The sequence below is a fragment of the Piliocolobus tephrosceles genome, chromosome 7 (genome assembly GCF_002776525.5).
Source record: "Piliocolobus tephrosceles isolate RC106 chromosome 7, ASM277652v3, whole genome shotgun sequence".
NCBI classification, from domain to species: Eukaryota; Metazoa; Chordata; class Mammalia; order Primates; family Cercopithecidae; genus Piliocolobus; species Piliocolobus tephrosceles.
Window position 1 is genome coordinate 36,598,869 of NC_045440.1, and position 25,588 is coordinate 36,624,456.

The following is a 25,588-nucleotide window of genomic DNA, read 5'->3' on the forward strand; positions in this document are numbered from 1 at the left end:
GAAAAAAAAATTTCCCGAAATCGTTGCCCTATCTAGTTAGAAAATAGTGTCCTGCCACCCTGTGGGTTAGATGTACTCTCTGTCACATGAGGAGAGTGCTAGTTCATGTGTTCTCCATTCTTGTGAGCATCCTAATAAATCTATTCCATTTTGATGACAGAAAAAAAAAAAAAAAAAAAAAAGAAAATAGTGAAGTTACCCAGGCTGGAGTGCAGTGGCGCCATCTGGGCTCATGCAGCCTGCACCAGTGGGCTCTGGCGATCCTCCAGCCTCAGCCTCCTGAGTAGCTCTGACCCAGGCGCCGACACCACATTTTTTAGGGATACCTTTTTGGTAACCTCTAAATCATAATAAATGCACGGAAGAGGGGCCAAAGCCTTTTTTTCTGGCAAACGCCAGTGACACCCGTTCTGAGCACCCAGAAATAGAGGAAAGGAGCGGGGCAGCTGCGCCCTCCGCCCTACTCCGCTGATCCCGGGGCCGCGCTGTCCCTGTGTCCGGTGGTCCCCTACACGACCCTGACGCACTAGTAGGGTCTGCAGCGTATCACGAGGATCAGGCCAACTTTCCCGCCCCATACCTGAGGGGCCGCCTCGAAGCCCCTTCCACCACGGACACTCGAAACTCTTCCTGGCAGTTAGACCTCAGCCGCCCTCAGCCGCCGGCCGCCCGCCGCTGCAACTCCCTGCCCGCAGGAGAAGCCACGTCTCGCGCGAATCCTTCCACCTCTCGCGACACTTGCCACCCGTGCCCTGCGGCCCTGCGCGCCCCACCCGCGGTCGCGCGCCGCGCTCCCCGTCGCCTCACCTTTTCGCCCGGCATCCGGGCCCGCTGCTCGCCCACTGGGAGCGCCGTGGCGCCTGGTGTTCGGCGCGAGCCCGGCTGGACCCCAGGTTCCGCCCTGCTCCGCCGCGCCCCGCCCGGACTGGGGTAAAGGCCGCGGCCGGGCCATGCCGTGTCCCCCTCAGGGAGGGCAGGAGAGCCTGAGGAGTGGCGGGGCTGCCAGGTGAGTCCGCGTCGGGCGGCTGGACCGAGGGAGGCCTGGCTGGGTGCCGGTGGGCGGTGCAGCGCTGCGGGGCCGGGATGCGGAAGCCCCTAGCCTGGAGGAACCCTGAGCACCCTGTGAACCCTGTTTACCCTGTGGTCTGCACTGGCTGCCCTGCTGCTGTCGCGGGACTGCGGGCGGACGACCTGAGCCTGACCTCCGAGGGCCCGGAGCGGGGCGCCAGGGCCTAGGGTCGCGGGGTCTAGGGGCGCGCCAAGGTGGCTGAGGAAAGTCTGTGCGGGGAAAAGGACAATGGAGCCGAAAGCCGGCGTCTGCCGTCCCACCGGGCCCGCGTGAGATGCCCTCCTGCCCCCTGCCCTACGGGGCAACTTAGAAGTGTCCTTATGGTGCCTGCAGCGCTGGTCATTGCCGAATGGAAGGAGTGTTGGAGAGGTAGAAACAGCTGGTCAGAGCAGCCTCTGCGGGAGGAGGCTTTTGAGGTCGCTGGTTACCTTTCATCTGAGATTCTGGCTGTGCGAGTGGGCGTGCGCGTGCGCACCGTGGCCCCGGGCGAGGTTTCTTTTCCGAATTTGTGCCACCGCCCATTAATCCACTTCAAGGATCCATCAAAAATGATTGGTTCCTTAGCGGGTAGTTTTATTTTTTTGTATTTTAAGATTCCATTAGTTGTGTAATGGTAGGCGCCTGGAGCCCAAAACCTTGGAATTACTAGGACAGGGCATGACCCAGCTGACTTGGAGTAAATTTTCTGCCTTTAACTACATTTAGATTGGAAATTAGGGTAAAATGTTTTTGTTGCAATCAAGTTTCGAGCATGTGGTCCTGTAATTCTGGGTTTGTTTTATAACTCATGGACTGAGTAAAATTACCCAGTTTTCCGAGAGAATTGGGAACTCCGCGCAATGGTTGATCTAATAGAAGCATTTTATTTAAAGCTTCCACCCATCCAGCTGCTAATTTATGTTATTTTTCTTTTAAATTATGTAGATGTTGTTGTTGCAGAAATGGCTCTGTAAAATGATTAGTTTTGTGCTTGTGTATGTGTGCGAACAGTTACACTGTTAAAATCATTTTCCTGATAGTTTTCTTTTGTCTTTAGAGAGCGAAATGTCATCAGTGCAGTCACAACAGGAGCAGTTGTCCCAGTCAGATCCATCCCCATCACCAAACTCATGTAGTTCCTTTGAGCTAATAGACATGGATGCTGGCAGCTTGTATGAACCAGTTTCTCCCCATTGGTTTTATTGTAAGATAGTAGATTCTAAGGAGACATGGATTCCTTTCAACTCTGAGGATTCACAGCAGCTGGAGGAGGCATATAGCTCTGGTAGGTGAAAATTATGACTTGCAATAGACAAAGACTTCCCCCTCTTCAAACTATAGTATAATGGTTCTTATAGTGAGTGCTATGAAAACCAAATTTTAGATTTTTCCAGTTAAATAATTTCTTACAGCATTTTATATAGAACTTCTGCACTAATACCTAGCCAATCAATAATATTCCAGAATTTGGTCTGTATTTTGAAAACAGTATCTATTATTATTTCTGCATAGTTACCCAATAATTTTTTTTTTTTCCATAGAGTTGGGGACCTAATTATATTGTCTAGGCTGGTCTTGAACTCCTAGGTTCAAGCAGTCTTTCTGCCTGGCCTCCCAAAGTGCTGGGATTACCAGGTGTGTTACACCCTGTGCCCAGCCCCCCAGTAATATCTTTAATGTTCTAGCTTATGTTTTGTTTTATAAAGAATGTGTAAGGCTGGGTGCAGTGGCTCATACCTGTAATCCCAGCACTTTGCGAGGCCAAGACGGGCAGATCACTTGAGGTCAGGAGTTCGAGATTAGCATGGCCAGCATGGTGAAACCCCTTCTCTACTAAAAATACAAAAATTAGCCAGCTGGGTGCTCTGTGCCTGTAGTCTCAGCTACCTGGGAGGCTGAGGCAGGAGAATTGCTCAAACCTGGGAGGCGGAGGTTGCAGTGAGCCAAGATTGTGCTACTGGACTCCAGCCTGGGTGACAGAGTGAGACTTGTCTCAAAAAAAGAGAAAAAAGTATGTATAGAGTGGGGTGTCACAGTGCAGAAGAATGAACTCTCTAACTTGTCACTTGACTTTTCTTCTTTTATAAAACAAGAATGATTCTATTTATACTGAATCATCATGATGGTTATTAATTTACCTTATGGTTCCCAAGCAAATTCAGAAAAATCACATTATATACTTTTTTTTTTAAGGGGCACTGCTGTCTTTCCTCAGAAAAAGAGCAAAACTGTTTGGGTAATATTTTTTTCATGTTTCATTAAAATCAGGAATGGTTTTGACGGTTTGTAAAGTAGGTAGTGAAAAAGATATGAATTAAATTCCATTTTGTTGGTGTTTAGCCAAGTAGGAACTGTTCATTCATGTGTTTCATAACATTAGAGTATAACTCAGAATTGTATGTTGGGAGATTTATTTTGAAATATGTACTTCTTTTCCCCTTTTCAATCCTTGAAAGGAAAAGATTGTAATGGGAGAGTTGTTCCTACTGATGGGGGCAGATATGATGTTCATTTGGGGGAAAGGATGCGATATGCTGTATACTGGGATGAACTAGCATCGGAAGTGAGACGATGTACATGGTTTTACAAGGGAGACAAAGACAATAAGTATGTTCCCTACTCGGAGAGCTTCAGCCAAGTTTTAGAGGTATTCTTTTGACTCTATTTTTTTACTTATTCTTTCCTTCTCTTATTTAATAATCTTTCTTTTGTAATTTATTTTGTGAAATTTCCAGAAAGTTTGGTTCTGTCTGTATCACATTATAAAATATGAGAAAGCATTTCTATTTGCAAGCCAGTTTCAGGATGAAGTAGTCTTATTTTCAGATTTTTTTTTTTTTTTTTTTTGAGAAGGAGTCTCACTCTGTTGCCCAGGCTGAAGTGCAATGGTGCGATCTTGGCTCACTGCAACCTCCACCTCCCGGGTTCAAGTGATTCTCCTGCCTCAGCCTCCCAAGTAGCTGGGATTACAGGTGGTCGCCACCATGCCTGGCTAGTTTTTTTGTATTTTTATTAAAGATGGGGTTTCACCATGTTGGCTAGGCTGGTCTCAAACTCCTGACCTCAAATGATCTGCTGGCCTCGGCCTCTCAAAGTGCTGGGATTACAGGTGTGAGCCACTGTGCCTGGCCTTTTTCAGATTTTAGAATACAATGGAAATGGCTGTGTTGTTTTAAGGTGTAAAAAAAGAAAACAGTACTCCGGGCCTGGTGGCTCACGCCTGTAATCTCAGCAGTTTGGGAGGCTGAGGCAGGCGGATCACCTGAGGTTGGGAGTTTGAGACCAGCCTGACCAACATGGAGAAACCTAGTCTCTACTAAAAATACAAAATTAGTTGGGCATGGTGGTGCATGCCTGTAATCCCAGCTACTCGGGAGGCTGAGGCAAGAGAATCGCTTGAACCCGGGAGGGGAAGGTTGTGGTGAGCTGAGATCGCACCATTGTACTACAGCCTGGGCAACAAGAGAAAAACTCCATCTCAAAAAAAAAAAAAAAAAAAAAAAAAAGACTGATGTGCACTGTGGCTCTTGCCTGTAATCCCAGCACTTTGTGAGGCCAAGGCAGGAGGATGACTTGAGCCCAGGAATTTGAGAACAGCCTGGGCAACAAATGGAGATCCCATCACTACAAAAAAAAAAAAAAAAAATACACATACACACACACACACACACGCAAAGTCTATTATGCTATGGTCACAGGATTGATCTTTTTTAGCTTTTATTTTTCTTGCTCTGAAAACTGAAATTTTTCTTTAAATTGGAGTAGAGCATTAGTATTTTTTTTTTTTTTTGAGACGGAGTCTCACTGTCGCCCAGGCTGGAGTGCGATGGCGCAATCTCGGCTTACTGCAACCTCCGCCTCCCAGGTTCAAGCGATTCTCTTGTCTCAGCCTCCTGAGTAGCTGGGACTACAGGCTCCCACCACCACACCTGGCTAATTTTTTGTATTTTTAGTAGAGACGGGGTTTCACTGTGTTAGCCAGGATGGTCTCGACCTCCTGACCTCGTGATCCACCTGCCTCAGCCTCCCAAAGTGCTGGGATTACAGGCGTGAGCCACCGCGCCCGGCCTTTTTCTTGTTTTGTTTGTTTGTTTTCATTTTTGAGATAGTCTCACTCCATTGCCCAGGCTGGAGTCCAGTGGCGCGATCTCGGCTCACTGCAACTTCTGCCTCCTGGGTTCAAGCACTTTTCCTGCCTCACCCTCCTAAGTAGCTGGGATTACAGGCGCACCCCACCACACTGGTGGCTAATTTTTTTTTTTTTTGAGAGGGAGTTCCACTCTTGTGGCCCAGGCTGGAGTGCAGTGGCGCGATCTCAGCTCACCACAACCTCTGCCTTCCGTGTTCAAGTGATTCTCCTGCCTCAGCCCCCTGAGTAGCTGGCATTACAGGCATGCACCACAATGCCCAGCTAATTTTGTATTTTTAGTAGAGACAGGATTTCTCCATGTTGGTCAGGCTGGTTTCGAACTCCCGAACTCAGGTGATCCATGCACCTTGGCCTCCCAAAGTGCTGGGATTATAGGTGTGAGCCACCGTGCCTGACTCACACTGGCTAATTTTTGTATTTTTAGTAAAAACGGGGTTTTGCCATGTTGGCCAGGCTGGTCTTGAATACTAGACCTCAGGTGATCCTCCTGCCTTGGCTTCCCAAAGTGTTGGGATTACAGGCATGAGCCACCACACCTGGTCTAGAACATTAATATTAACAAATATACTAAAATGTGAACAGTAATTATCTAGTATAGATGATGGAATTAAGAGTGTGTGTGTGTGTGTGTGTGTGTGTGTTTTTCCCCCTTTGTCCTGGTGCTACTATCTGTTGTAATTTCAAAATAATTTAAAAATAGGCTGGGTGCTGTGGCTCATGCTTGTAATCCCAGCACTTTGGGAGGCCAAGGTGGGCGGATCACCTGAGGTCAGGAGTTTGAGACCAGCCTAGCCATTATGGCCAAACCCCATATCTACTAAAAATACAAAAATTAGCCAGGCGTGGTGGTGGGTGCCTGTAATCCCAGCGACTTGGCAGGCTGAGGCAGGAGAATCGCTTGAACCCAGGAGGCAGAGGTTGCAGTGAGCTGAGATTGCGCCACTGCATCCCAGCCTGGGCAACAGAGTAAGACTCTGTCTCAAACAAAACAAAACAACAACAACAAAAAAGGATTTAAAAATAAATGTGATAAATTGGAGAAGGATATTCTTATTGAAACTCATTAATACAGTAGTATTCTTGTGAATAAGTTCAGTTTTAATAGGAAAACTACTAGAGAACTCTAATGAAATGTGTTTTCTTTTAAGGAAACTTACATGCTTGCTGTAACTTTGGATGAATGGAAAAAGAAACTGGAATCTCCCAACAGAGAAATTATTATTTTACACAATCCAAAGGTAAAACAAAGCATTTCTCTTGTTGGGATAAAAAGTTAATTGCACTATTAGGGAGAGCTCAATTGGTTTCTTTTGCTAAGCATTCTATGTAGGATAACCTTTGTCACATTTTATATTGAATTCACAACTATGAAACTTAAAAACTTGTAGCCACTACTGTTATTTACCCAACTCAGCTTATACAAAATAATTTTCTTAGGGAAAATTATGCCACTGTAGAACAAGAAAATCACTGACTTATTATGTGAGCATGTCTTCCATGTAGAAGGGCACTATTGACAGATCCGTTAGCCTAATATATTTTCAGGGTTCTCATTTTAAGCTGTACAAGTTGTATATCAAAACTCCAGTTCAGATTTGACTGCGTGGTTTGAAAGACATCATTCTACACTTAAAACTGCATTGTATAGAGATGATTGTGTTGTAGAATATTTTTATTTCTCTGATCTGTTCTGTTTAAGCTTATGGTGCATTACCAGCCAGTTGCAGGGTCTGATGATTGGGGTTCAGCACCCACGGAGCAGGGTCGACCAAGAACTGTGAAGAGAGGAGTTGAGAACATCTCTGTTGACATTCATTGTGGTAATGTTAATCATTTATTTTTTCTTACCTTATGATGTATTTGTTTGCTCCTTAAATTTTGACCTTTTACTGTGAATTTAGATTACCTCAAGGCTTAAAAATCATCTTTAATCATATGGGTTTATTCCAAGTTGAGATTAGCATCACTTTGTCTAAGAATCTTAATAGATGTAAAAATATCTTTTAAAACTGCTTAGCACATATGGTAGGATGGGTAAAATTTGGCAATACTATTCATGATGTATGTAGCCTGCTCTCTAATGATTCAGAAAAATAAATGTGTGTGTGTGTGTACACACACAGAGAATCATAAAGCAAATGTAATTGTTAAAAAGTTGAATCTCTGTAAAAAGTATGTGGGAGTGTCTGTACTATGCTTTCTAGTTTTCTGTACATTTCTAGTTACCTATACATTTCTAGTTACTTAAAAATAAAAAGTTTTAAAAACCTGGCTGGGCGTGGTAGCTCACACCTGTAATCCCAGCACTTGGGGAGGCCAAGGCAGAAGGATCACTTGAGCCCAGGAGTTCGAGACCAGCCTGGGCAATATGGTGAAACCCCATCTCTACAAAAAATACAAAAATTAACTGGGCATGGTAGCACAGGTCTGTAGTCTCAGCTACTTTGGAGGCTGAGGCAGGAGGATCACTCGAGCCCAGAAGGTTGAGGCTGGAATGAGTGTTTATCATGCCACTGCACTCCAGCCTAGGTGACAGAGTGAGACTCTGTCTCAAAAAAAAAAAAAAAAGTTTTTAAAACCTGGAAAAAGGCCCGGTATGTTGGCTCACGGCTGTAATCCCAGCACTTTGGAAGGCCGAGGCAGGCGGGTCAGGAGATCGAGATCATCCTGGCTAAACCCTGTCTCTACTAAAAATACAAAAAATTAGCCGGGTGTGGTGGCGTATGCCTGTAGTCCCAGCTACTCGGGGGGCTGAGGCAGGAGAATCACTTAAATCCAGGAGGCAGAGGTTGCAGTGAGCCGAGATCACATCACTGCACTCCAGCCTGGGTGACAAAGCGAGACTCGGTCTCAAACAAACAAAAAAAAACCTGGAAAAAAAAAAGAGTTTTTTTTTTTTTGGCATGAGCCACCGCACCCAGCCAAGTTTTCTTTTTCAGAGATCAGAAAAAAAGAAAAAAATCCTGAAAAAAATTTTGCAGATTTATTTCAAGATAAATTAGAAACCAAGTAAAATCAGTGTATTTTTGCTACGTACTTAAATAAAGGACTATTTTATATCTTTTAAATTATCTGTTCATCTTTTAACTTGCTCATATTTATAACCTTTTCATGATGAATGGTATTAGAATACATGACTGATTATACAGAATAATTTTCTTTTTAATTTCATTTATAGGAGAACCTTTACAAATAGATCACTTGGTTTTTGTAGTCCATGGGATTGGACCAGCTTGTGATCTCCGCTTTCGAAGCATTGTACAGTGTGGTAGGTTTGCAAAGCATGTGAGAGAATATTAATCAGTGCTCTTGTGAGCTGAGATAAAGCCTTGTCTTTGGTCTGTTGTCTTAGCTGCGTAAGAAGATTTGGAGAGTTAAAGACAGGTGGCGAGGTAGTAAAGCTTCTCAGACCTGAAGTGCTAGGAAATTCCTGGGGCTAATAGTTTATACTCTTAACTATTGTAATAATCTTGAATGAACAAGCAGTTAATCCCTATAAAATTGTTTTATGATGTGATGGTCCTATTTTTAACCATTTCAAATTTACAGGGAACCATAAAGATGATAGAGTTTAATGAATAACAGAAGCATCAATCATTTTTGTAATTCATACTGTGATAAACCTTTGATATTGTAATTGGAGGATTTAAGTCATTAGTATAACTAGATTTTGAAATGTGTCCTCTAGGCTGGGCGAAGTGGCTCACACCTGTAATCCCAGCAGTTTGGGAGGCCGAGGCGGGTCGATCACGAGGTCAGGAGTTCAAGACCAGCCTGGCCAAGATGGCGAAACCCCGTCTCTACTAAAAATACAAAAATTAGCCAGGCACGGTGGCAGGCGCCTGTAATACCAGCTACTCGGGAGGCTGAGGCAACAGAATCACTTGAACTGGGAGGGTGGAGGTTTCAGTGAGCCGAGATCGGGCCACTGCACTCCAGCTTGGGCAACAGAGTAACACTGTGTCTCAAAAAAAAAAAAAAAAAAAAAAAAGGTGTCCTCTAAAACCTGATAGTATTCAAAGTTTAATTATTCCAATTAGGGTGTCTTATTCTACTGGCTACCGGCTAATGGTTCTAAACATAAACTAGAATTGTAGGCCGGGCGCGGTGGCTCAAGCCTGTAATCCCAGCACTTTGGGAGGCCGAGACAGGTGAATCACGAGGTCAGGAGATTGAGACCATCCTGGCTTACACGGTGAAACCCCATCTCTACTAAAAAATACAAAAAAAACTAGCCGGGCAAGATGGCGGGCCCCTGTAGTCCCAGCTACTCGGGAGGCTGAGGCAGGAGAATGGCGTGAACCCGGGAGGCGGAGTTTGCAGTGAGCTGAGATCCGGCCACTGCACTCCAGCCCGGTCGACAGAGCGAGACTCCACCTCAAAAAAAAAAAAAAACAAAACAAAAACAAAAACTAGAATTGTATTGTGGAAGATTGAGACTGATGTGATATGAATTTCAAACAACAGTGTTTTTTTTTTCTTTAAAGTGTTGGGTGGTGCTATTTATAAGAACCAGAAAGTTAGGATAGGAATTCAACTGCAAGACTGTTGTTGTATTGTCATGTGATTAAAAAAAAAAATTGTAACAGTTCCCATGATGCTGACGTTTTGAAGTTAGCCTTCTTTTTTTTTTCATTTTCCTTTTTTTTTTGTTTTTAAATATACTATTTTTTTTCCTGAGACAGAGTTTTGCGCTCTTGCCCAGGCTGGAGTATAGTGGCATAATCTCAGCTCACTGCAACCTCTGCCTCCCGGGTTCAAGTGATTATCCTGCCTCAGCATCCTGAGTTGCTGGGATTACAGGCGCACACCACCATGCCTGGCTAATTTTTGTATTTTTAGTAGATGGAGTTTCACCATGTTGGCCAGGCTGGTCTCAAACTCCCGGCCTCATACGATCCACCCGCCTTGGCCCCGCAAAGTGCTGGGATTACAGGCATGAGCCACTGCTCTTGGCCTGAAGTTAGCCTTCTTTTGATGAAATATTTTGTACGGTAAAAGCAAGTTGTTAGGCCAGGCACGGTGGCTCACACCTGTAATCCCAGCACTTTGGGAGGCCAAGGCAGGCAGATCACCTAAGGTCAGGAGTTCAAGACCAGCCTGGCCAACAGGGCAAAACCCATCTCTACTAAAAATACAAAAATTAGCTGAGTGTGGTGGTATGCGCCTGTAATCCCAGATCCTCGAGAGGCTGAGGCAGAATTGCTCAAACCGGGTAGGTGGAGGCTACAGTGAGGTGAGAGCTCGCCATTGCACTCCAGCTTGGATTATAGAGCAGTATTCCATCTCAAAAAAAAAAAAAGTTATTAAAGAAACATCTTTTCCTATATGCATTCGTAATTTTTCCTGAATACCACTTTATTTTTGATGGAGGTCAGTATGTGTTCTGTGCAAATGTAGTTAGAGTATAATTACATGATTTGTTGCATCCAGATTTTGCAGATTTGTTACTTCATTGTTGATGCATAAGTTAATTTTCTTTTCCAGTTAATGATTTTCGCAGTGTTTCCTTGAACTTGCTACAGACACATTTTAAGAAAGCCCAAGAAAATCACCAGATTGGGAGGGTAGAATTTCTTCCAGTCAATTGGCACAGTCCTTTGCATTCTACTGGTGTGGATGTGTGAGTAATACTTAATACCTTTGAGTGGTTAGCTGTGATAATAATATATTTTCTGATCATTGCTATGCTTGGGGACATTTTTATGCTATAGCTGACTGAATATTTAAAATTTCTTAGAGATATGCTATTAAATGCTGATCAGTCCCTTGGTTTAATTAACCCTGGTTAGGAGTAGAGAGCTGTGTGTATCTTCAGTATGTTTTACTGGCTCACTAGTATTTACTATTATAGCTTCATTGTATCTTTAGCATTATAGCCAAATGTTGCTATCTTCCCATAGTGTATAACCATTTCCATTTTCAGATGTCAAAAGCCAGCCATACTCCAAGATGTGCAAAGTATTTTGTTGTTCCTTTTGTTATTATATTTAAATAATATTTGTCCAAATTTAGAAAAAAGGGAGGATTTCTCAAACATTAAACTATTAGCATTTATAACTTAGGGAATAATTGGTACAGTGACTTTTAAGTGATGGCTTTCTTAAGGTACAAACCCATTAGTTTTGTTTGTAAATTTTATGGTAATGACAGAGAAGGTTGCTTAAATTGAGGATATCTAGCTATGGGGCTCTCCAGCAAGTAGTGTGTTTCTAATACAGTTCTAGAATAGAACCAGGAGATGCAGGAAGTAGTCAGCATTGTTTCATAAGCTGACCATGCTGGTCTCAGAAATGGCTTTTCTGATTCTGTGACTCAGTTCTCAGTACACTATGATTTGGGTATATTCATTTGCTAAACACTTCATTGTGGTGGGGTTCGGATTCTTTAATATTCGAGCAAATGCTAACAGGTTACTAAGGGCGTAGCCCTTATAAATTGCAGAAGTAGTTGTATACTTGAATCTTTCTGGGAATTTTAAGAAACCTTTAACTGGATATTAGATTTTGTCAATGTGGTCTTCCTCTGCCAGATACGAATTCTGTTTGCTTTTGGCACCTGGCACTCACACCTTTTTCTGCTTTTAGAAATTGTGCATTGAGAGAGGGAGCTCTTTATCGTTTGACATGTAATCAAGAAACTTTACTGCTGAAAATTCCAGGAAAAGCCTTTTGTTTTTGTTTTGTCTTTTTAGAAAACTTTTTTTATTAGAGATCATTTTGTTCACAGAAATCGTATATATGATGAATCCTTGTGTACTGATTACCCAGCCCCAACAAGCCTCAACACATGGCTGGTTCTGCCTCATCCGTATCTTCATACCCTATCTACTGCCCCTTCATTGCCATATGGTTTTTATCTTAGACATCCTGTAATTTTATCTGTAAATGTTTCAGTTTGTATCTTTTTTTTTTTTTTTTTTTGGAGTGCAGTGGTGTGATCACAGCTCACTGCAGCCTGGACCTCCTCGGGCTCGGGTGATCCTCACATCCCAGCCTCCCAAGTACTGCTGGGACTACAGGCATGTGGCACCACTCGCAGCTGATTTTTTTTTTTTTTTTTTTTTTTTTGAGATGGAGTTTTGCTCTTGTTGGCCAGGCTGGAGTGCAGTGTCGTGATCTCAGCTCACTGCAACCTCTGCCTCCCGGGTTCAAGCAATTCCCAGCCTCAGACCCCCAAGTAGCTGGGATTACAGGCATGCGCCACCATGCCCAGCCAATTTTCTATTTATGGTAGAGACGAGGTTTCTCCACGTTGGTCAGGCTGGTCTCGAACTCCTGACCTCAGGTGATCTGCCCTCTCGGCCTCCCAAAGTGCTGGGATTACAGGCGTGAGCCACCGTGCCTAGCCTGATCCAGCTGATTTTTCTATTTTTTGTGGAGTTGGGCTTTTAACATGTTGGCCAAGCTGGTTTTGAACTCCTGGGCTCAAGCAATCTGTCTGCCTTGGCCTCCTAAAGTGCTGGGATTACAGGTGTGAGCCACAGTGCCTGGCCTGAACAGTATATTTTATTTTTTATTTTATTTTATTTTAGAGATGGAGTGTCGCTCTATCACCGAGGTTGGAGTGCAGTGGCATGATCTCAGCTCACTGCAACCTCTGCCTCCTGGGTTCTAGCAGTTCTCCTGCCTCAGCCTCCCAAGTAGCTGGAATTACAGGCATGTGCCACAACGCCCAGCTAATTTTTGTATTTCTTAGTAGAGACAGGGTTTCACTATATTGGCCAGGCCGGTCTCAAACTTCTGACCTTGTGATCTACCCGCCTCAGCCTTCCAAAGTGCTGGGGATTACAGGTGTGAGCTGCTGCGCCAGCCTGAACAGTATTTTTTTTTTTTTGAGACGGAGTCTTGCACTGTTGCCTGGGCTGGAGTGCAGTGGTGCGATTTCAGCTCACTTCATCTTCTGCCTCCTGTGTTCATGTGATTCTCCAACCTCGGCCTCCCAAGTAGCTGGGATTACAGGTGCACATCACGACACCCGGCTAATTTTTTGTATTTTTAGTAGAGACGGGGTTTCACTCTGTTGGACAAACTGGTCTGAAACTTTGGACCTTGTGATCTGCCCGCCTCAGCCTCCCAAAGTGCTGGGATTACAGGTGTGAGCCACCACACCCAGCCCTGAACAGTGTATTTTAAAGGACTTAAAAAATGTATAACCATAACACTATTATCACACTTAAAAATTTGTTAATGTCATCAAATACCTAGTCAGTGTTCAAATTTCCAGTTGTCTATTATTTTTATATATATTTTTATATACATTAATTATATATACACATTAATTTTTATATACATATTTATATAATTACAAGCACATTTTAAACTGGGTTCCAAATAAAGTCCATACATTGCAATTAGTTGATATGTCTTTTATTATAAGTCTCTCTTGGGCTGGGCGTAGTGGCTCATGCCTGTATCCCAGCACTTTGGGAGGCCAAAGCAGGTGGATCATCTGAGGTCAGGAGTTTGAGACCAGCCTGGCCAACATGACAAAACCCCGTCACTACTAAAAATACAAAAATCAGCTGGGCATGGCGGCACATGCCTGCAATTGCTATGAGTTCAAGACTAGCTTGGTCAACATGGTGAAACCCTGTCTCTAGTAAAAATACCAAGAAATTAGCCGGGCCTGGTGGCAGTCGCCTGTAATCCCAGCTACTTGGGAGACTGAGGCAGGAGAATCGCTTGAACCTGGGAGGTGGAGGTTACAGTGAGCTGAGATTATGCCACTGCCCTCCGGCCTGGGCAACAGAACGAGACTCCATCTCAAAAAAAAAAAAAAAAAAGTCTCTTAATTTCTTGATTACCACTTACCTCTCTGTCTACATCTATTGTTTTCTTGCAGTTTATGTATGGGAGAAATGGGTTTGACTTGTAGGGTTTCGTATTTTCTGAATTTTGCTGATCACATCCCTCTGGCTTCATTACACATGTTCCTTTGTCCTCTTTTTGTTTTTTCCTATAAATCGACAATTGTTTGTTATAAAATGTTTAAGTCTAAGCTTGAAGGCTTAAAATTGGAAGTGGCTATTAAATGTATTTAGGTTTCCTGCTTAAATTATGTTTCCTTTTTTCAGAGATCTGCAGCGAATAACCCTGCCCAGCATTAACCGCCTCAGGCACTTCACCAATGACACAATTCTGGATGTCTTCTTCTACAATAGCCCCACCTACTGTCAGACTATTGTGGACACAGTTGCTTCTGAAATGAACCGAATATACACACTTTTTCTGCAGAGGAACCCTGATTTCAAAGGGGGTGTATCCATTGCTGGTCATAGTTTAGGTAACAAAATGAATTCTGTGTGACCAGAGAAGACTATCACATTTTAAAGACACCTGTTTTTGAAGCACAGTGTCTTTTATCAGTAGGAAATTCAGAGGTCCAGAAGTGGTCTCTGATCAAGAAATTTGGAAGGGGTTGGAAGGGTGGTGGTAAATTGGAAAGAAAGACTCCTTGCTGTGTGGATTTGCTTACATGTGTAATTGGCTTATGACTTTTTTTGTATAACAGACAGCCATTTAGTGCTAATGCTTAGAAATTGTCCCTTCTTCTATTTTACTTATAGGTTCGCTTATATTGTTTGATATCCTAACAAATCAGAAAGATTCTTTGGGGGATATTGACAGTGAAAAGGTAATTTAGATGTTCAGCTAGGTTTTCTTGTAGTTTTCTTTAGTAAGGATTTATAGATTTTAGACTTATTTTTTGTTTTCAGCTGAGTTTAGTTTCATGTCATGACATTACGTTTACACTTACTTCCATTTTACCAGACTTTTAATTATCTCTGACATTCTTGGATGATAGAAGCAAGATAATAATATGCTTCTACAAATAATAATTGTTTAGTCTACCTTATTTTCTTTTGTGAACATGCACTGCTGGTCGAGTGAGGTGGCTCATGCCTGTAATCCCAGCACTTTGGGAGGCTGAGGCTGGTGGATCACCTTAGGTCAGGAGTTCAAGACCAACTTGGCCAACATGGTGAAACCTCATCTGTACTAAAAATACAAAAATTAGCTGGGCATGGTGGTGTGTGCCTGTAATCCCAGCTACTTGGGAGGCTGAGGCAGGAAAATCGCTTGAACCTGGGAGGTGGAGGTTGCAGTGAGCAGAGATGGTGCCACTGTACTGCAGCCTGGGTGACAGAGTGAGACTCCGTCTCAAAAATTTGCACTGCTGAGTTACGGAATCATTGAGCTAAATGAAGTTTGCATATGAACAAATGAATGAATTGGCTACAAATTGATATGATTTATAGAAACTCTGTTCGAAAGTATTGGGGAACTTCATGTTTAAACATTTTTAGTAAAAATTCCTATAACCATGTATCATCTATAGGATTGATTTGGTACCTATTTCTCCTGTTGGACCATGAGTTACTCCAGAGCAGAGCTTTTGTCTTAGACTGTTTTATTTCTATTTCTTTTTTTTTTTTTTGAGATAGTCTCACTCTGTCGCTCAGGCTGGAATGCAGTGGCACAATCTTGGCTCACTGCAACCTCCGCCTCCAGGGTTCAAATGATTCTCCTGCCTCAGCCTCCCCAGTAGCTGGGATTACAGGCACACGCTACCACACCCGGCTAATTTTTGTATCTTTAGTAGAGTTGGGGTTTCACCATGTTGGTCAGGCTGGTCTTGAACTCCTGACCTTGTGATCTGCCCACCTCGGCCTCCCAAAGTGCTGGGATTACAGGCGTGAGCCACCATGCCCAGCCTAGACTGTTTTATTTCTTAAGCACCATTTTCCTATTTCTTAAGCACCGAGCTCCCTTAAAATTCAGCAAATGTTTGTTAATGATGATGAATATTTTACTCATTTCTTTAAAAACATATTTTCAATTGAAGTTGCAAAACCTTGGAACCTCTTAATTTATATCTTGCATAAATGACAATTTGTTAAAGTTAAGATACATTGCTGTGGAAATCTGTGTATTTCTTTACTGCAAACTAGTATAAAGGAAACTAAATGAATTTTGAGATTATGAGCTTTATAATTTAATTTTTAGGATTCACTAAATATTGTAATGGATCAAGGAGATACACCTACACTAGAGGAAGATTTGAAGAAACTTCAGCTCTCTGAATTCTTTGATATCTTTGAGAAGGAGAAAGTAGATAAGGAAGCTCTGGTAAAAATAATCTTTTAAAACTTTATGCCAAGCCATTTTCAGTATTTTTATTGTTTATCATGTTTACTAAGTGCATAGCCTTTAGACACTTTTTAGTCATAAATACTTTATCATTAATGTTCCTTAGCATTATTTATTTGCTTTTTATCATATCAAGTGACCTTTGCCTTGTTCGAAGTTCAAAGTTCAGATGGCCATATTGATATTCATAGAGCAGTGGAGCAGACTAACCAGTACGACTCATAGAAAACATGAGTGCAAGAACAAACAAATAAATAACCATTAGCTATTCCAACTCTAATTTTCTGTTGTACTTTTAAGAGCTCTACTGTTATTTGCTTGTTTATTTTTTATTTATTTATTTTTTGAGTTGGAGTCTCACTCTTGCCCAGGCTGGAGTTCAATAGTGTGATCTTCAGCTCACTGCAACCTCTGTCTTCTGGGTTCAAGCAGTTCTTCTGCCTCAGCCTCCTGAGTAGCTGGGATTACAGGTGCCCGCCACCATGTCTGGCTAATTTTTGTATTTTTAGTAGAGATGGGGTTTCACTATGTTGGTCAAGCTGGTCTCTTGGCCAGGCTGGTCTGGAATTGCTGACCCCATGATCCACCCACCTTTGCCTCCCAAAGTGCTGTAATTATATGTGTGAGCCATGGTACCCAGCCAGCTTGTTTATTTGTTTTTTGTTTTTTCCACTTTTGTTTGGCCTTTTTTTGGTTTGTGATACATTCGCTCATTTAACAGATATTTAGAAAATGCTTACTATACCAAGTACCGGATAGACTGGTAAATAAGACATATGATCCCTGACCTCATAGTGTTTATAGTTTACTGGGGAAGACACATATTAAATAATCACACACATCATTGCAATTACAATAAGAACTAAGTAGGGAAAGTACACCGTGTTGTAAGAATTAACCTGGTCTCAGAAGGTGCAGGAAGGCTTCCCTAATGAGTGACAGTTGGCCGGGTATAGTGGCTCACACCTGTAATCCCAGCACTTTGGGAGGCTGAGGTGGGTGGATCACGAGGTCAGGAGTTCGAGACCAGCCTGGTCAACATGCTGAAACCCCGTCTCTACTCAAAATACAAAGAAATTAGCTGGGCCTGGTGGCAGGCACCTGTAATCCCAGCTACTTGGGAGGCTGAGGCAGGAAAATCGCTTGAACCTAGGAGGTGGAGGTTGCAGTGCACCAAGATCGCGCCACTGCACTCCAGCCTGAGTGACAGAGCAAGACTCCGTCTCAAAAACAAAAAAAATGATGAGTGACACTTGAGATCTTGATTGTTAGTCTGTTGCGTACTTGTGTGTTTGCTGTATGTTCTCAATGCTTGCATTCATGAGCAGGAGTATAATCCTTCTCAGGCATGTGACATCTAAGTCAGTATAGAAATCAAGGAAGATATTTATGTCCTGAAGTCCTTAGATACCCAACTTCTCTGGGTTTTTTTTTTTTTTTAACAATAACACAATGTTGTCTGTATTATTATAACATTGATATTATAAGTATTGATATTTTCTATTCTTTTTTAGGGTGTTTCATGAATAAAACAGGTCCTTTTTTCTGGAAGTTATTATATGATGTTTTACTACTAGAGAGACAGGCAGCAACAGAGTGCCTAGGTCTTAATCCTCTTAGGGGACAGGATTGATTTTATTTTGTCTACAAATAAGAAAGACTTGGTTTTCTGTGCATAGGCTTTATGTACAGACCGAGATCTTCAGGAAATGGGAATTCCTTTAGGACCAAGGAAGAAGATATTAAACTATTTCAGTACCAGAAAAAACTCAACGGTATGTGCCTAATACAGCTTGTTGGACTAAGCAGTTCTTTGATGTCCATAGTGTATCCTTGTGTTTTGTGGGATGTTTATTCTGGGAAGTCAAGCAGTTTTTTGGTAATCAATCTTTGGCTCTTTTTTTTTTCTTTCTTTTTTTTTTTTGAGACGGAATCTTGCTCTGTCACTGAGGTTGGAGTGCAGTGGTGTGATGCCAGCTCATTGCAACCTCCGCCTCCCAGGTTCAAGCGATTCTCTTGCCTCAGCCTCCTGAGTAGCTGGGACTACAGGTGCCCGCCACCTCTGCCTGGCCGATCTTTGGCTCTCTTTCTAGAAATTAAACACATTTTCCTTTTTACATCCTTTTCTTTTTCTTTTTTTTTTTCTTGAAATGAAATCTCGCTCTGTTGTCCGGGGTGGAGTACAGTGGGTGATCTCGGCTCACTGCAACCTCCACCTCCTGGGTTCAAGCGATTCTCCTGCTTCATCCTCTTGAGTAGCTGGGATTCCAGGTGCGCAGTACCATGCCCAGCTAACTTTTTGTATTTTTAATAGAGATGGGGTTTCACTATGTTGGCCAGGCTGGTCTTGAACTCCTGACCTCAGGTGACCCACCTGCCTCAGCCTCCCAAAGTGCTGGGATTACAGACATGAATCACCGCTCCTGGCCCGTCTTTTTTTACATCCTTAAAAGTGTCATTAGCTTCAGAAGTCTTCTTTCCTCTGGAATTCTCCTTCCATTTATTTATTTATTTTTTTGCTTTTTTTCTTTTCATGAGAGCTTTACCAATATATAATTCACATCACATACCATAAAATTCACCCTTTTAAAGTTTACAATTTAATGGTTTTTAGTATATTCATAGAGTTTTGTAACCATTACCACTATCCAATTTCAGCACATTTCCATTCTTCTTTAGGGAAACCCCATACCTATTTGCTGTCACTCCCCATTGCTCCCTGCCCCCAGGGAGTCAACCACTAATTAGAGTCAACCACTAATCTACTTTCTGTTTCTACAGATTTGCTTATTTTGGACATTCCATATAAATGGAATCATACAATATGTGACCTTTTGAGCCATGTGACTGGCTTCTTTCACTTAGCATAATGTTCTCAAGGTTTACCTATGTTATAACAGTACTTCCACATTCAGTTCTTCTGGTCACTGAATTTCTCTCCATGTCTTATTAGTTAGTTCTTTTCTTTTCTTTCTTTTTTTTTTTTTTTTTTTTTTTGTTGAGACGGAGTCTCGCTCATTGCACGATCTTGGCTCACTTGCAACGTCCGCCTCCTGGGTTCAAGTGATTCTCCTGCTTCAGCCTCCCAAGTAGCTGGGATTACAGGTGTGTGACACCACACCCAGCTAATTTTTGTATTTTTAGTATGGGGTTTCACCATGTTGGCCAGGCTGGTCTTGAGCTCCTGACCTCAAGTGATCCGCCCATCTCAGCCTGCCAAAGTGCTGGGATTACAGGCATAAGCCACCATGCCCGGCCAGTAGTTAGTTCTTTTCCAACTTTTTAGCAGGTGGCTCAGTTCTTTTTAAAGACTCAGTTCTTGGCCCAGCCCATTGACATCCTACTTGATTACAGAGGCACAGCACTTCATAGAACTCTAGCAGTCCTCAGCATTATCTTCCCACAGTACCCTGCTATTGTTTTCTCTTATGATTGTTGCGTAAAGTTTCAGCTGCTGCCGAAATGGCTATGTATGACTTTCATCATTTTAGAGCATGTAAGAATGTCAATTAACAATTTAAGGCAATAATTTAATCTTGTTATCTGAGGACATCTTCCTAGAATTTTTGGCTGCCATTTCAGAACTTTCCTAAGGGTCCTTTCAAACCAGTAGAAAACTATATAATCCTTTGACTATACTTTTACTATATAGTAGCTCCCCATAATTTTTTTTTTTTTAAATAGAGACTATGTTGCCCAGGTTGGACTTGTACTCGTGGGCTTAAACAATCCTCCTACCTACCTCAGGGTCCTGAGTAGCTGGGACTGCAGGTGCATGCTGCCATGCCCAGCTTCTCCACATAACTATTTTTTATTCTTTAGGGTATTAATAGACCAACCCTGCAGCCTGCTTCAGGGGCAAACATTCCCAAAGAATCTGAGTTCTGCAGTAGCAGTAATACTAGAAATGGTGATTATCTGGATGTTGGCATTGGGCAGGTAACTAATTCTCTTTGATCATTTTACCGCCTGCTATTCATATGGTAGAAACAGATGTAACTTTTGTTATTAATAAGAGATGCTTTTATTTTCCTCCTTTGAGGTGTCTGTGAAATATCCCCGGCTCATCTATAAACCAGAAATATTCTTTGCCTTTGGATCTCCCATTGGAATGTTCCTTACTGTTAGAGGACTAAAAAGAATTGATCCCAACTACAGATTTCCAACATGCAAAGGTTTCTTCAATATTTATCACCCTGTAAGCATTGTATAGCTATTGTGGTTTTACCTAAATAACAGGGCTTATTGTTAAAGAACATAGGATTTTCTGTTGTGTTGATTTTTTTTTTCCTATTCCATCCTCTAGCAATGAGACAACTTATAATAGTATTGATTTGGAAGTGATGGAACAGAGCTGTACATTTTTTTTAATGAACTTATGATTATTCTTGCTTAAGATATATAGTTCTGGTTGTGCATGGTGGCTCATGCCTGTAATCCCAGCACTTTGGGAGTTCGAGGCAGGAGGACTGCTTGAGCCCAGTAGTTGAAGGCTACCTCAGGGTATTGATTTTTTTTTTTTTTTTTTTTTTTTTAAACAGAGTCTTGCTCTGTCACCCAGGCTGGAGTGCACCTCAGCCATGATTGCACCACTGCACTCCAGCCTGGGTGACAGAGCGAGACCTCATCTCAAAAAAAAAAAAAAAAAAAACAAGTTACATAGTTTCCAGACTGTGCTCAGCAGAGGTAAATGTAGCTCTTGTTTTTTCTATGTAGTTTGATCCTGTGGCCTATAGGATTGAACCAATGGTGGTCCCAGGAGTGGAATTTGAGCCAATGCTGATCCCACATCATAAAGGCAGGAAGCGGATGCACTTAGGTAAGTCTGAGCATAGAACTTGATAATTCTAGACCTTTTGGCTAGTGCAAAGGGCATCATTCACTCTGTTCAGCTGTGTTGGACCCTAAACTCTTTGTAAGTCATTTAATGTTCTTTGTTTATATGTTTCAGAACTGAGAGAGGGCTTGACCAGGATGAGTATGGACCTTAAGAACAACTTGCTAGGTTCGCTGCGGATGGCCTGGAAGTCTTTTACCAGAGCTCCATACCCTGCCTTACAAGTTTCAGAAACGGCAGAAGAAACTGAAGCAGAACCTGAATCAACTTCAGAGAAGCCTAGTGGTCAGTGACACTGTACACGTTGACCAGCTGCCAGATAAGAGGGATGCCATGGTGTGGCGTTTTTCATAGTTAATTTAATTTCACATTTAATTTCATAGTGAATATTGCATTATTTTGCTTTAGTTTTCAACTTCTAAAGAGCTCTATTCCTGCTTGCATTTAGTATAAACCCAAGGCAAATGACCTAGCTATCAATGGTATAGGTAATGAGATGTGTTGCGCAAAAGCAAAAATGGGGATTGGACAAAATTACTGTGACCTGAGAAGGAGCTTGAAGGAGATTGAGAGGAGGAAGATGGGAGAGAGCTCTCTGAACAGAGTAGCTCATTCTGTGGTAAACTTGGAGTGTGAGGAGAAGTTAACAGGATAACCCTGAAGGCCAAAGGTTTTAGATTCTCATTATGGTTCTTCCATATCCAGATGTTAACACAGAAGAGACCTCTGTGGCAGTTAAAGAAGAAGTCCTGCCTATCAATGTGGGGATGCTGAATGGAGGCCAACGCATTGACTATGTGCTACAGGAGAAGCCTATTGAAAGTTTTAATGAGTATTTATTTGCTTTACAAAGCCATCTGTGCTACTGGTAAATGTTGTTTATTTGTGTTTGTTTTGTTTGTTTACCTGTTTCATAGATATTTGATAGACGCAGAAAAAGGAGGATAGGCCACGTGCATTGGCTCAGGCTTATAATCTCAGCACTTTGGGAGGCCAAGGTGGGACGATTGCTTGAGTTCAGGAGTTTGAGACCGGCCTGGGCAACACAGCAAGACCTCATCTCTACAAAAACTGAATTAGCTGGGCATGGTGGTATGCACTTATAGTCCCAGTTACTTGGGAGGCTGAGGCAGGAGGCTCACTTGAGCCCAGGAGTTTGAGGCCACAGTGAGCCATGATCACACCACTGCACTGTAGCCTGGGTGACAGAGCAAGACCCTGTTTCAAAAAAGAAGACCTGTGTACCTTTGGGATTAAAATGACTTCTCATTTAGACAGCACAAGCACAATCATGTCATTTCGTGTTATTTCAAGAATCTGGTTTAAACACACTGTTACTATATTTTGCAGCTGGGTAGAACATGGATGAGGCTAATGATGCCAACAACCATAAGTTCAATTAGCTTCGTGTTAAAAATGTGTCTTTTGGCCATTTAGGTGCACATGAATGAACTGGAACAAATAATATTACTGTTGCTATATTATAGCAAACACATTTGAAAGCATTTATGGTAGCTATGACAGAATTAATTATTATTTTATTTTATTATTTGAGACAGGGTCTTGCTGTGTCACTCAGGCTGGAGTGCAGTGGCATGCTCATGGTTCACTGCAGCCTTGACCTCCTGGGCTCAAGTGATCCTCCCACCTCAGTCTCCCTAATAAGTAGGATGACCGTTGTGCACCACCATGCCCAGCTAATTTTTGTGGAGACAGGGTTTCGCCGTGTTGCCCAGGCTGGTCTCAAACTTCAAGCAATCAATCCGTCTCCGCCTCCCAAAGTGCTGGAATTACAGGCATCAGCCACCACGCCTGGGAAGAATTATTATTAAATATAATTGGTTACCTGATGGATTGTAGAATGGATTAATGTGCTGATTGAAATTCAGGCCGGATATGGTGGCTCATGTCTATAATCCCAGCACTTTGGGAGGCTGAGGAAGGAGGATTGCTTGAGGCCAGGAGTTGAAGGCTGCAGTGAGCCATGATGGTGCCACTGCACCCTAGCCTGGGTGACAGAGCGAGACCATGTCTGAAAAAAAGAATAGTATAAAAGAATACAAATTAATCCCTGAAGAAGTTTTCATAAAAATAAAGCAAGGAAAATAAGGTGGGTCAGAGATAAGTGTTTTAAAAACGAAAGCTCAGACCATTTAAAAATGAAAGTGGCCAACATGGCGAAATCCCGTCTCTACCAAAGATACAATTAGCCAGGTGTGGTGGTGCATGCCTGTAGTCCCAGCTACTAGGGAGGCTGAGACAGGAGAATTGCTTGAACCTGGGAGGCAGAGGTTGCAGTGAGGCGAGATCGTGATACTGCACTCCAGCCTGGGTGACAGAGTGAGACTGCATCTCAAAAAAAAAAAAAAAAAAAAGCTCAAAGGGCCTAAGAAGAATTTTTCTCTTGAATTCTGATAAGGAATTATCTGATGCAATCACTATCATTTGTATGTAATAAATACAGTAGAGGCCATGACATAAAATCAAAGTACAGTTCATTAAAAGCAATCTTGTAAGGGACTAAAATAATGCTAAGAATGATCTCTGGTGATCTGGCTTGATAGAAAAGAAAGAAGAGTTCTTTTAATATTTCTGTGTGGGCAGCACATTCATATGGTTTGAAATTCAAAGAAAGAAAAATAATGAAAAGCTTCTTTTTAATTTTGTTCCTTGCAACTAGTTTCTTCCCCATATACAACTAATGTAAAATGTCTTCTAGCCATCCATTTTATGCCTCCATAATAAATATATGTATGTGAATATATTCTTTCCCTTCTTTTAAAAATATAAATAGTGTCATATTAAAGACAATGTGCTGTGCCTTGTTTTTTCTACTAGTGTATCTTGGCATTTTTTAACCTATTATATGTAGCTTCCTCATTTTTTTTTAGCTACGTAGTCTTCCACTGTCTAAATACACCATAATTTATTTAAGCCATCCTCTACTCTTGGACTTTCAGCTTTCCTTTTCTTTTGCACACACCTTGTTCGTGTCATTTCACCTACTCATGAGTATATCTGTAATGTAAAATACTTCAAATTGGAATCAATGGCATAAAGGTATATACATTTATAAAATTTGATAAATATTGCCAAATAAGAGGTTGTACCTTTTTATAGTCCCAGCAATAATGTATGAAAGTGTGTGTTTCTCCACAGCTTTTCCAACAGTTTTAATAATTTAAAATCTTTGCCAATTTGTTGGGTGAAAAATGTACAATATACTGCACATATTAAAAGAATACACATTTGATGAGTTTTGACATGTATACACCTGTGAAGCCGTCACTACAATCAACTTAACATATTCATCACTCTCAAAAGTTTCCTTGTGCCTTTTGTAATCCCTTCCTTCTTTTCCCCACTCCTCCTAATTTCCAGGGAGCCACTTATCTGGCACTGTAGTTTGCTTATGACTTGTATTTGGAATCCTACAGTATATACTTTTGTTGTTTGGCATTTAGCTCTTTTTTTTTGAGACAGAGTCTTGTTCTGTCATCCAGGCTGGAGTGCAGTGACACAATCATGGCTCACTGTTGCCTAGATCTCTGAGCTCAAGGGATCCTCTTAGGCTCAAGGGATCCTCCCATCTCAGCTTCCTGGGAAGCTGGGACTCAGGCATGTGCCACTGGGCCTAATTTTTTTTTTTAAATTTATTTTCGTAGAGATGGGGTCTCACTATGTTACCCCCGCTGGTGTCAAACTCCTGGTCTCAAGCAGTCCTCTTGCTTTGGCCCCCCAAGCTGCTGGGATTATAGATGTAATCCATGTTGTGTGTATCAATAGTTTGTTCCTTTTTATTGCTGAATAGTATTCCATTATATTGATATATCACAGTTTATCCATTCACCTGTTGATGAATATTTGGATACTTTCCAGTTTTGGGCTATTAACAAATAAAGCTGCTAGGAACGTTCTGTAAGACTTGACCTGCACATATTCTTGGGTAAATAGGAATGGAATGGGTGGATGCTACATGGAAATGTATCTTTAAAAGAAACTGCTGAACTGTTTTGCCACCAGCAGTTTACATCTCCATCAGCAGTGTTTGAGAGTTTCATTTGCTCTGCATCAGAATTTTTTTTTTTTTTTTTTTTTTGTGAGAGAGTCTCCCTCTATCACCCAGGCTAGAGTGCAGTGGTGTGATTATAGCTCACTGCAGCCTCGACCTTGGACTCATGTCATCCTCCCATCTCAGCCTCCCGAGCAGCTGGGAGTAGCTAGGACCACAGGTATGTACCACCATGCCCAGCTCATTTTTTAAAATTTTTTTGTGGAAATGGGGTTTTGCCATGCTGCCCAGGCTGATCTTGAACTCCTGGGCTCCAGTGATCCTCCCACTTGGCTTCCCAAAGTGTTGGGATTACAGGTGTAAGCCACCATATCTGGCCAACAACTTT

At 42.1% G+C, this 25,588-nt stretch overlaps 1 protein-coding gene across 6 annotated transcripts in view; it reads left to right on the top strand.

The window, feature by feature from the left end:
• Positions 1 to 597: 597 nt before the first annotated feature.
• Positions 598 to 25,588, top strand: part of DDHD2 (DDHD domain containing 2) — a 49,288-nt gene continuing 24,297 nt past the window's right edge. For 4 of the 6 annotated variants that reach the window (XM_023214536.3, XM_031935859.1, XM_023214535.3 and 1 more), the window contains exons 1-16: positions 739 to 1,006; positions 2,089 to 2,333; positions 3,505 to 3,695; positions 6,347 to 6,436; positions 6,898 to 7,018; positions 8,377 to 8,466; positions 10,686 to 10,821; positions 14,275 to 14,483; positions 14,767 to 14,834; positions 16,208 to 16,330; positions 18,031 to 18,126; positions 20,174 to 20,290; positions 20,394 to 20,549; positions 21,068 to 21,170; positions 21,303 to 21,473; positions 21,894 to 22,056. In XM_023214536.3, the coding sequence (XP_023070304.1) occupies positions 951 to 1,006; positions 2,089 to 2,333; positions 3,505 to 3,695; positions 6,347 to 6,436; positions 6,898 to 7,018; positions 8,377 to 8,466; positions 10,686 to 10,821; positions 14,275 to 14,483; positions 14,767 to 14,834; positions 16,208 to 16,330; positions 18,031 to 18,126; positions 20,174 to 20,290; positions 20,394 to 20,549; positions 21,068 to 21,170; positions 21,303 to 21,473; positions 21,894 to 22,056 (2,135 nt within the window). In that variant the 5' untranslated portion in view covers positions 739 to 950. Of the gene's footprint in view, positions 1,007 to 2,088; positions 2,334 to 3,504; positions 3,696 to 6,346; positions 6,437 to 6,897; positions 7,019 to 8,376; positions 8,467 to 10,685; positions 10,822 to 14,274; positions 14,484 to 14,766; positions 14,835 to 16,207; positions 16,331 to 18,030; positions 18,127 to 20,173; positions 20,291 to 20,393; positions 20,550 to 21,067; positions 21,171 to 21,302; positions 21,474 to 21,893; positions 22,057 to 25,588 lie in introns of all 6 variants that reach the window. The other 2 variants (XM_023214537.3, XM_026453982.2) reach the window with 2 other exon arrangements.